Source organism: Ornithodoros turicata, chromosome 4, assembly GCF_037126465.1.
Source record: "Ornithodoros turicata isolate Travis chromosome 4, ASM3712646v1, whole genome shotgun sequence".
In the NCBI taxonomy this organism is placed as follows: Eukaryota; Metazoa; Arthropoda; class Arachnida; order Ixodida; family Argasidae; genus Ornithodoros; species Ornithodoros turicata.
The window spans coordinates 13,727,370-13,739,470 of NC_088204.1; the positions used below are offsets into that span (position 1 = coordinate 13,727,370).

At 44.8% G+C, this 12,101-nt stretch overlaps 1 protein-coding gene across 1 annotated transcript in view; it reads left to right on the plus strand.

Annotated features, from left to right (window-relative positions):
- Window positions 1-7,746, plus strand: part of LOC135391117 (pyrokinin-1 receptor-like) — a 50,898-nt gene extending 43,152 nt beyond the window's left edge. Inside the window, exon 2 of the mRNA XM_064621216.1 lies at window positions 5,735-7,746. Within this exon, the coding sequence (XP_064477286.1) occupies window positions 5,735-6,258 (524 nt within the window). The 3' untranslated portion in view covers window positions 6,259-7,746. The remainder of the gene's footprint in view (window positions 1-5,734) is intronic.
- The last annotated feature ends 4,355 nt before the right edge of the window (window positions 7,747-12,101 follow it).

Consider the following 12,101-nt stretch of genomic DNA (forward strand, 5'->3'; position numbering starts at 1 on the left):
GTGTTTCAACTATGCAATACCTAATTTCTTAGTTCCCGGTTAATTCGAAGCAAACATAACAGATGCAATGTTTGTGGGAGAGGGCCATTGGAATTGTAATTTGTAACGTGATCCTATTCATGGTAAAAGGATAGCTCGTGAGGTCGTCATCCTTGCAGCGTCTGTAATATGAATACACTCTAGCAATATTTTTTCAGCCGATCTCGTATAGGTGCAGGGCGGTCAGTTATGTCCGGCTGTGTCCACTCTTGCGTATTATCAGGTACACATCTATGGAATCCGGCCACTGCAGCCTGCCCCTAATGTATACATCAAAGTATCACGCTTTTCTCTTTTATACAATCTACTCAGAATTGCCTGACTTAAAACATACATTATCACATGTTCCGAGAGTGCTTTCGAACAAATGATGCGTGCGAGTCAAAACGGCCCAGAATGTTTGGAACAGAACACAATCTTCACCAAGTAACCATGTTAATACGCCTTATACACCTCGTGAAGTAAGCATTCTTTCTTTTTTTTTTTACTACAAAAGGGAGTTTGTCAGAATAGCCGTTGATGCCATTCCTTCGTGGTTCCCCCTATATACGTGTGCTTAAATAACCAAGCCCTATACGGAATTACTATGGGCATGTTCCGGGGCACAGTGGTATTGCAGGAAATGAGACAGCGGATGCTGCTGCTGTCGCTGCCCACGGTAATGATGGATGTAACTCGCACACCCGTACTGATGAGAACTTGTCCCAACGGCCGCTTGCTGCAGATAAATTGTCGCAGCATCGTCTATCTGTGGCAGCTGCAAATTACTCCCTTAGAGTCGTAGACCCCGCTAAGGAGTTTTCCGTCCCTGGTGGTGTCAGCAGGTCACGAGCATCTTTACTGCATTGGCTATATACGTCTAAATGTTGTTAAAATACTCCGCTTCAGATGTACAAGATTAGTGGAAAAAGTAACTCCCTGAATTGTCTCACCTGTAGAACGCTTGTGGACACTGAGCACGCGTCCTCTTCCACTGTCCTAGCCGCGAAGGACAACGGTCCTGTTTGTGTTTGTCCATATACAGGCAAGTTTACAGCAAGTCCTTTGAGTTTGCGAATGCTGCTTGGTCTCTGGGCCTATTCATCCTTACCGCGTTTGACCATCGAAGCTCTTGGACATTTTCTTACGGACACAGGACTAACCTTTCGTCTTCAACCGTATCACATCATGCAATGCTGGTGCGGTGGGTGAATCGCACCAAGTGGACACCGCTGTTTTCATTTCGATAGCACGTGGATCGTTTGCTATCAGCTAGCCATGAATGCAGAGTAGAAAGTTTTGTGTGACCAACTTCTCTGCGTGGCCTTTCTTACATCACCCCTCCAGCGCACGATTTCGATTGTGCTAGAAAGTATTGTCCTGTGGTTTCAGTCTCCGTTGACATCGTATTTTGTGCATCCAACAATACTTCCCAGGTCGCCGCCTATTAAGGTGTGCAGAGTGGTCGGTAAATATACACGCATAGCTCCACCACCATTACTTAGTACTTACGGCGCACAAAAAGTAACAAAATCAAAGGAGAACTGTCTAAGCAACGGTACTCATACAGGACAATAGACACACTGTTACCGGGCCACTCTTTTAACGTAACACGATTCTGCGAAGTTCGTATAGAATTACCATCGGTGTCGCGCCGAGTTAAGGACTGTTACGTAAGTCCATATCCACTTTCATGATCCGATTTCACCGACAACGGTCGTCGAAATCTCTGTATGTGTCCGGCTATAAGCTTAGCTAACTGGCAGTATACGATGAGTTGCCATATATGAGGGTTTCAGAGGAACTAGATTTCGACAAAAACATCGGATTCCCGGTCGAGCCATCTCCAATATCATGTTTTTGGTGCTTAGTAACTGCATGTTGCTGATATTGACTGACACATCTCTCTGGATCTGCTGGCGTTGAACGTCGAACGCTGAGCACTCTTGCGTGTTACATGTTTTAATAAGGTGTCGAGTAGGATGCCTCTTTACTAGCTCCCTCTGGCACAGAGGGAGCTACAGTATTCAGGCACCCTATAGTGTCGAGTTGTTTCTTCTTTCTTTTAGCGTTTTCAGCAGTAGAAGAAATATGGAGGTTCTACCCAGCACACTCTCTTCCGATCCATTCGTTTGAGAGCTCTCCATCCAAGCAATTTTTTTATTGCTGTAGGATGTGATACGATGTGAGATAGAGGAAGAAAAAATTGAGTTATTGCTGTGGGAACTTATATAGTTTAGCTTTACTTTCCAAGTAGACGCATACAGAGTCGCTCACTTAGAGGCAAAGAAAATACAGATTGTGTAATAAAATAAAATTACAAATGGCGGGTATATGCGAATCACATCAGAGTTGCTTCCTTTGAGACTGAGTGCGGGTCACTGAACTGGACATTCATTTTCTTGTTTCCGCTCTTTGCTCTCATCTTTTCCTCGTGCCCAGTGCTGCCCTCATAGCTCTTCCTTCCACGCTAACGCAATAAATCACGAGGCAAACGACTAAATCCGGCGCAAAATTGCCGCACGGTTACAAATCCGGGAACGAGATTAGCTCTTTTCTCGACAATCCGGGACGCGCAGTCGCAATTTCCGTCTTCCTTCGATAAAAAAAAGGGGGAAAATACGCAGAAAAGTATATTAAAAAAGTAATGCAAAGCAACAATTTGGAACGCTGGCGGGAGATATACTTGTACGGTGAAATGTCAAGCACCAGCATCACAGAACAAAGCGCTGTGCGTCAAACACTCGGTTAAAATTACGAGTGAATAGGGGGAACCGGCGCAGTGGTATAATACGACCAAAATGCAAATCCCCCCCCCCCCCCCACGTCGAGAAGCTCTCGGTAATCTCTACTGAATTATTCATGAGTAGGAATAGCCGGTGTGGTGTTTTCGAAGTCGCTGCCAGATGCGCTATACAAAGTGAAACATGCGGAGCCCCCTTGAAAAATACGCTTACAATTAAGACTGCAGTGACATTCTGGAGACGTGCCCAGTCGTATGTGCGAGGTGTTATCGGATCTTCTGTCACTGATATTCGCACAAAGAAATCCCGCTGCTTTGACTTTTTGTTTTGGATTTTCGGGATGAACTTCTTTACGTTTCACATCGGAGTTGTTTCTAAGTTACAGTGCGCGCCGGACACTCTTTGGATGTTGCCTGCATGTTGCCTGTTGTGTGTTGTTAGTGCAGAAACTGCGACGGGGGAGAATATGTAAAGGGGAACGCGCGAAGACGTTGGTTAGTACAGACGAGGTTTGACCACGTGGTATTTTTGAGTTGTCGTTTGTCTGACGGCGGACATCCGTATTACTCCGCCTTTAATGAGGTGCAGTAATAATGACAACAACTATTATTTTATGATGATGATGATGATTGTGGAGTTTCATCGCAAGGGGGCGATACCCTACCCCATTGCTGGGAATGTGGGAAATTTTCATAATGAGTCGCCTTACGGTGTCCGAAAAGATCAGAAGCTGAGCAATAATATATATTTTGGGTGTCCATTCTTTAATGTTGATGGTTCTTTCTATTAACCATAGATGAAGCTTGGAAAGAGCGACGCCCCTTTCACCGTTTAACTTTATTGGGAGGGGGGGGGGGGAGACATGTTCAGGAAGACGATGCTTCACTGCAAGTCGTATTGTAGTTGGGGCAGATTTGAATATGAGATACTTGACGAAGATGTGTTTGTTGCTTCTCCACTATATATATATATATAAATTTAGTGAAAAATAAATTTGTTTCTCAACGTGCTATCTATAGTAGATATGGAAAACTGGAAAACTCCTGTAATGATTATGCCAATGAAGAGGAGGAGAAGAAGGAGAAGGGGAGGGCGAAATAACATTGTCTTTGTGCTTTTTTCGTGCTGGGCAAAGTCAATCTCCTCTATAGCACTGCTGGGCTATACCTAGTACGGTTACCGGTCCCAATTCTTTTATTGGTGGAATTCAAGGAATGGGATGGGGTTGCCGAGCCAATTCTAGGAGTGGGAATTGACCGTACCTTTCCATTCCGAGGGACTGAACGGAATGGGATTATCACAAATCTTCATTCCTCGGAATGGAATTGGAATGGAATGGGTGATCCCATGCCGCAGCCCTGGGATATGTCGCGCAGTAGTTATCAGATTGGCACACACATGGGTGTGGTTAACGTTGGAACGAAAGCGTCCACTAGCGGAGATAGTGGCCTTACGAGGATTAATGCTGTGAAAGCTTCATTAGGTCCAGCGTAGAGGCAGCCGAAAGATAGGGATTATTAGAGCGATGACAGCGCTCGCAACGATGGCTTTCTTCTCTCTGTCTCTCTCTGTGTGTTTATTTCCACGCCCTTTTTCTTTTTTTTACATTCAGCTGCATAGCTCCTGTGCAAACAGGCGGGCGAAAAAAGGAACTGACAAAAAGAGAAGCGCTCGCTAACTACGTGGAAAGCGAGATATAGCATTCTTTTAGAAGGCCGAAACGAAATGTGTAAAAACTGCCGTCGCTTTCTGTGTAGCTTTGTCGAAAGGTTCATGGTTTAGTCAAATTTATGCACCATCAAACATTTTCATCAGTCTGCTATTATTCCGCTCTGTTTACTTGGGAATGAATGTAAAGAACCATTGCCGAGAGTTTTTTTCTTCTTCTTCTTTTTGCAAATGTAACTCGCTTCATAAACGTATGGTGGGTGGGTTTCCCTTTATTGCGGTTAAGGAGTACTACAGCGATGTTACGTAGTCATGTGCCACTGCGGGAAAAAAATAAAAAGCCTCTGTTCTCGTCTCTTTTACGAATCTATTTTTGTAAGAAAATAAGCCAAAGCCCCTTGTATTACCATTATGCTAAGACATGAGTGAGTTTTCTTCTTTTTCTGACAGCGCACATTCTTTGAGGACCTCGCGATAGTGTGGGATAAAACCACACGATCTTCAGATATGCATCAGTCAGTTAGGCATTGAATCTGAAGTATGGGAGCAAATAAAACCGAAACGGGAACGAAAAATAGGTCCGTTAGCCTTCCCTGGTTGCCATACTTCTCACTACACATAATTTGTGTTTCGTTACGTCGAAGAAACGTAGCACATAGTAGCAGCATGCAAGCTAGCTGGTGTAATTGCGACGATGGTATAGTACCTCCTTGAGTTTGAGGAACTTAGAACAAGGACGAAATGGACGAGGGAACAGCGTCCATCTTCCCTGTATTCACGGAGCGAAATCCTTACGGAATATTCCAATGGGAGAAAGCGCAAAAAGCTTCTCATGGTGCAGAAGTTCCGTCGCGTATTACGTTAAGCATTCGCACGGTGCCGGAATATCGGGATCGGCGTACTGCAAGCTTAGCAGACGACGCCATCAAGCCTTGTCGTCTGCTACGCGATATCTTAAGGCTGAACCGCAGGATATTCTCCACGGTTAGCAGTGCAAGAAAAGAGATGACCTTGAGCGCTCGCGCTCAGGTGGCAGCAGAAAGCGATGACGTTGTTGCCATCTTCTGTTGGAGTATTCTGGAGAATATCGATCGCGTGAATGAATACACGGTTCGTCCTTGTTTCTCAAACTGAAGGAGATGCTACTGCCGTCGCGAAGAAACGTATTTGGGAAGATTTGCTTTGCCTCTAAACAATCAGCTTTCAAGTACGCACATCTCTAACATGTTCCGATCTTCCACTGACTAACCCTCTGACGTCACTAACCCTGCTCTTCCTCTTTTCTCTCTTTCCTTCTCCATCAGTGGCTGTGGTGGTCTCCTTCTTCATCTGCTGGACCCCTTTCCATGCTCAACGCCTCATCGCTACCTACGCGGAGCAGACCGCAACCATGCAGCTCATCTTCACCATTCTCACCTACATTTCTGGTGTCACCTACTACCTAAGTGCAACCATGAATCCCATCCTTTACCAAGTGATGTCCGTCAAGTTTCGCCAAGCGTTCGCGGACACCTTCGGTCACTGTTGGGTCGGCGCCAGCAGGCGCCAAAAGGCAACCCTGGACATCACGTTTACGAGCTTTTACAATCACCACAATTCTTCGTCACTGTGTTCGTCCTCTTCGAGAATGAATCGGAGGAAGAGCATCAGCACGCAGAACTTGGCACAGCCCAAGTTAGACGCTGAAGGGAACGGCAAAAGGGCCAGCTTTCGATGCAGACGGCTCTCTGCATCCTGCACGGACATTTGTATAGAAGGACTTGCGAATGAGCAGCCGCATCAAGAGCAGAACTTGTGTTCAGTGAATCCGAATTCGGCGGAGCTTTGATGTAGTGGTACATGACAGACCTCCTCGATGCTCCCCCCCTTGTTTTTTTCCTTCTTCTTCGTTTTTCTGCCGACGAAGTGATGCGGTTCAGCGTGATTCAGGGAAATAAAAACTGGATTTCTTCATGCGAGACTTCTTTGACTGAGCCTTTTAAGGAGACAAGTTTATTTAACGTTTCCCTAATTCTCTTTCTCTCTCTCAGCGTGTGATGCGGTGAAGTTCATTTTTAAGAGTGTACGTTGAAGGAGTATATACCCACGTATTGTCTGTCTCAATTTCTCTCTCCCTCTCTTTTTCCGTTAGCTATAAAAGGCTGTCAAGGTGCTCATCCCAGTAAGATTCGTAGCTTTCGAGGTGTTTCCACGCCCTTCTGAGCATACACTGCCACTGCTTTTGTAGCACTTCCGCTTTTATCAAACTGCCGCTTATATCGAATATTATTTCCGGTTCCGTTCACTTCGTTATAACGACTCCTTACAGTATTTGACTACCGAAATTCTAAAAGAAAAGTTGAGTTTTAACTCGGCACGTCCTTTCGAGCCATTCACGCAGAAAAAGAGATCCGCACATATGGATAAGTTTTAGAGTGCGCACGGAGCTCAAACTGAAAGTGGAAAAGACATGTCACAAAGCGATTTTTGGACGATGACGACGAGAGAGCTCTCCTCTGACGTACACCAGATGGCGCAACGCGGTTCTTTCTCGCTGCTTTCTTTCAATCTCTCTCTACCTTCACAGTGGCGCCCTTTCAGTGTTGGGTTTCGTCGAAATTGTAACAGGAAACAGAGCTGCATACAGAGTGACCATTTGCCCGGCTATTCCTGCCGGCTGCACGGCGCTGTCAATGTTGTCGCCACTCCTTTGTATCTCGTATTTCGTTTGTGCCAACTGCTTTATATGCTTGCTACGCCCGTGAGGTAAATATTTAAGTGGATCACACACACTTTGTAACTCGTTTTTCTTGGTTGGAAGATGGCAGTAAGGCGGTATTTTCTTTTTTTAAATTATAACAAAGCGCGCGAGTGGATCACTCGAATTCAAGTCGAGCGCTTTTATTTGGATCCTGGCATTTTGGACCGTAACTGTGCCATGTCATAAATATTACGCGATACAGTTACAATCGCACGATTTCTTTTTGTAACTTTGCTTTGTGGCAAGTTTGTTCGTGAACTTTGGAGGGGTATATGTTTAGTAAAACAAAAAAAGAAAAGTCACTGAAACGCAAAGTCGACTTGCCATTTCATTAAAAAATATCTCGCTGGTAGTTCGTAATTTATTTAGACTTAGTGCTCACTAATGTGAACCAAGAATTCAAAGGCTATTGATAAGTTCTGTGAGTATAAGATCCGAAGTGCACTACTGTTTTTCTTTTTTTTTACTACACTCAATTGTATAGGGGTTTCTGTATAGTGCCAAGTACGTTATTAAAGAAAGGAGTTCGGGTAACTACATCCTTTCACTGCTGTTGGAATCTGCGTGCACTCTGATCCCTGAATCATACTTACCGCATCACTTCTTTCTTGTCACATTTAATGCTCAACACCTAAAGCACCATTCTATGTCGTGTGCTGTCCTATACTGTTAAACAACTAGCTCAAGGCAACATTACAGGGCAGGTTCTAAGTGCACCGACTCTGCATTTTTGTACCCACTGTCGTCAGCGCCTGTTACGCACGTTTGAATTGTTACACGCTTTGTAATTGCTTATATGAAAACTTGACTCAATTTACGAGCTACTGAGGCGAAAATGTGCGTTATATCGAACTGTAGTCATCCTCTCGAAGTAGCACCAGCATTCGAAACCGAATACCAGCAGAATTTGCCGAACCAACATGATCCGAAGTTAAACTCGTAGATTCAACAACAACAGCAACTACTACTACTACATGAATGACGATGACAGAGGTACTATAGGAATTATAGTACCCTTAGAGCCTCGCCCTGCAAACCAAGCATTCTACAGGTTTTGAAACTTGCGGTACCATCCTTATGAGTTTCGAAGCCTGTTGTAAAATACTGGAAAGAGCTTGCTTCAACTGTGAATACTTGACAGTGATATTTTGGGGGAAAAAAAGATACAGCACTGTCGTAGGGTTTATAGCAGGTTGTGGTAACGTCATTATCGTTGTACATGTATTTAAAGTCGACATTTCATGACTCATTCGCCCGTGCACTCGTTGAATTCAGTCGCTATCACTCGATTTCAACGCTGTGATGTATACTCTGTGAACTACCACTAATTAGCAGTTGTAGAGAAAAACGCCCAGTATTTCCAATGCCGAGCTTCTCAATTCTCGGTTTTCCTCCCGTATTTAAAGGCTCCTTGCTGAGTTTGACAGTATTCTTCTATTAAAATAGAGCCTCCGTTATACTGACTCATTACGCAAAGCAAAGATGCCTGCAGTTACAACGCATTAGTAGAGGAAAAAGCGACGATATCGATGACGTAAACACCTCTAGTCTATTGACTTGTTAATCTTCCTCATGCTATACAAACATGCGGGTCTTTGAGCGATAAATCAGTACTAAACTGAAGAGCTGCAGCCTCACAGGTGTACCTCCGCCAGCTGGGAATGTAGTCCGGACGTTGGGAAGGTGGGGCATATACGAGAAGGCCAGGAAGACGGGGAAGCGAATTCCCGTATGTTTTGTTAAAGCGCTTACTTTACGTGTTTGCTTTAAAAGCATGCACATATGCTCTAAGCACGTCGTCTCCTACACGAGTTTTCGCAACACGATCATTGTGCGAGCTGTTTGTAGCACGTAGACGGACTACGTTGTTACTCGGAGCCGTAATGCGCCCGCCTAAGCCAATCACAGACTTCTTTAGAATTGTGGGCGGAGTTGACCTGTAGCAGTTGACCTGTCTCGAAGTATAGATCTGTACTGTTCAAAACCAAGACAGCTACTTCCATCTTTTCATTTTGCTAATGTCTCCTGTTGCTTGCATTCCTACAAGAGCTACCAATCAAGTTTCTGTTTAAGAAATACCATATGGTACTATACTGTGTCCTCTACTAAATCACCCTGCTGTGCAGGCCGTGAGATCTCTGGAGCACTTACAGTTCAACATTAAAACCTATACAGTGTTCTGATGTAATATAAAACATTCGTCAAATATAAAGAATTTTTAACTATAGCCTCTGGCATTTTTACTTTGTTATAAGCTACTACACATTTTTGGCAAGAGACCTCATGATACATGTATACAGGGTGTTTCAGTTAAATCCCCGGGCTAAATAATTCGCGAACCGGTGCACCAATCGAATAACTTTCTTTTTTACAAGTATCTGTCCAATACCGCCTACAAGATGCGCACCGCGTGAATGAGCGGGAGGTGCTCATTATTTAAATAAAAATGCAAATGAGTTTCGTAAAAAAGCGTAACTTCTAAAGCAGGGCGCTGTCGGTATTAAAATGGGTACTACCCCTTTTGGGACCTTCAGTGGACACCTTTCAGAGAAAAATCTGCCACCGAAGCGGGTCATTTGTTGCAGTAATTAATTGGTTTCGGTTTAAGTATTTTTGTCGCGGCTGGTCGCGGCGAAGCGCAAAAGGACGTAATTCATTGGTGTAATTCATTGGTGTAATTCATTGGTGTAAGGACGTAATTTATTGATGGATAAGGGAGTGAAAGAGCGTCTTTTTGCGCTTCGCCGCGACCAGCCGCGATTTTTCTCTGAAAGGTGTCCACTGAAGGTCCCAAAAGGGGTAGTACCCATTTTAATACCGACAGCGCCCTGCTTTAGAAGTTACGCTTTTTTACGAAACTCATTTGCATTTTTATTTAAATAATGAGCGCCTCCCGCTCATTCACGCGGTGCGCATCTTGTAGGCGGTATTGGACAGATACTTGTAAAAAAGAAAGTTATTCGATTGGTGCACCGGTTCGCGAATTATTTAGCCCGGGGATTTAACTGAAACACCCTGTATAGTCGTGTTCATCCTAAGAACTACACTTTTAAGCTCCGCCCTAGGCGTGTTCCCATTGGCTGCTATGGCTAACCGCATCACACTACGTCTCGGCAAGTAGTGCGCCGGCACCGACACTATGGATGGGTGGATGAATGGATACTGTGGCTTTTCCCTTTGGAGCGGGTGGTAGCTTGCGCCACCTAGCCTAGAATTGACACGTTACTGAGACTGAAATTACTTCAGATGATCAGAACTATTCACACTGCCGGTGTTTGCATTGGAAACAACTACATTGTTCCTATGCCACCAATCATTTAGTCGGCCCTTCGTATTTTGTACTGCTTTGCAGTTAACTTCGCCCCTATCGTTTCGGAAACCCAGTGCTTCCCATAAGGTCACATAAACCTGCGTCGGCTGCATACCTTTGCATGGCAATATGACATGCTTCGCAGTTTCCTCCTCTGGTCCACATTTACCGCAATATTTTATCTGAGACATCTGTATAGATTGGGACATGAGTTTTCGTTCATCCCTGTCCTTGCCTCAAACAGCAGCGCGCCTCTCCAGCTGGCTGCTCGCCACCTAGCGGACCCCAGCAGAAGCATTGGATGAATGATAGTAACAGCAGACCACAAGTATATTTGACCAGAAACTGCCGCAACTTCCCCTCGTGTGCAATAGAGTTTCCCGGCTTACAGAACTCAAACAGCAACAGCACTGCTCAATTCCGCAGTGCAAAACTACTGCGGATAAGAATATTCCATGCCGAGAAGGGGAAGAGGAAAAGGTACTATCAAAGGAGCGGAGTGAACGAAAACAACGAAGGCAGCAGGAAACCACGCGCGAGTTATGTTATGTGTACAATTTTTGAAGCGTGGTGGTGGTGGTGATGTTGAAAGGGCTTGCCGTTGTCGGCCTCACGTATGTGGGCAACGTCACGACTCGTCCTGGGCCGACTTCAAGGGGAACTGTGCCGACATATGTCTGAAAGCATATTTTTGAAGCGTGTCTCGTGGAAGAAGGCATGAAGCCGGGCCAATCATTCTTTTCTCCGCCATCTTGAGGACGACGCGAGCGCCTCTATAGGTAGTTGGAGAGGCGACGACAGACGCCACCTGGTAGCGCTGCAATGAGTGCCTCAATAACCTGGTTAACCTCTGCCTGGTGTAACGGTGACATGCAGGCTGTTGAACAGGGCTCATCTGTGAACGGCTGTGCATGTCCATGTGCTTGGACATGGTTAAGGCTGTCTGTAGATGCATCCTGGTCGGAATGTTCTGCAGCAGGAGTGAACTGTTCTGCGTAGCTTCTGTCCTTTGGCGTCTTTCTCTGCTTGGGCACAGCTGCAGAAGAATAAGTAACACTGTGATATGATATATACAGGGTGTCCCAGCTAACTGCAAACATATTTTTAAAAAATATGTATGACACTTTTTCCAAGATGAAATCAATTGCAATATAGCATATGCTGAAGGGCACTCCTTAGGAGGGCATTAGCAAAGTCCAAAGGCAATGTCTTAATTAACTTTCATTAATTAACTTTTTAATTATAAAAGCTACGAAATTGTCCCAATGAGAACATCTGTTTCTTTCGGTCACCTGATATCGTAGCCGTTTTCAGAACAAAAATCCGTTCGATAGATCGCCCGCAAAAAATTCGTGAAGGAACGGCATTTTTTTCTTTATTTTGTTCACTGCGCTTCTTAGAAGACGCGTCTTTCCTTCCCCCCCAATGTGAGAGGGAGAAAGATCACACTATCGCCTCTCGCGTCCTGGAAAAAGATTAAAAGGAAAGAGAAAATGCAACCCAAGATAAGGCCAGTTCCGATAGAGTCACCCGATACATTTGCTTTTGTTTTGTTTCCGCATGTTAAAGCTCATCTTCGACGCATGAGGCGGCACTGTGCTCCTTCCCCCTCTCACGTTGG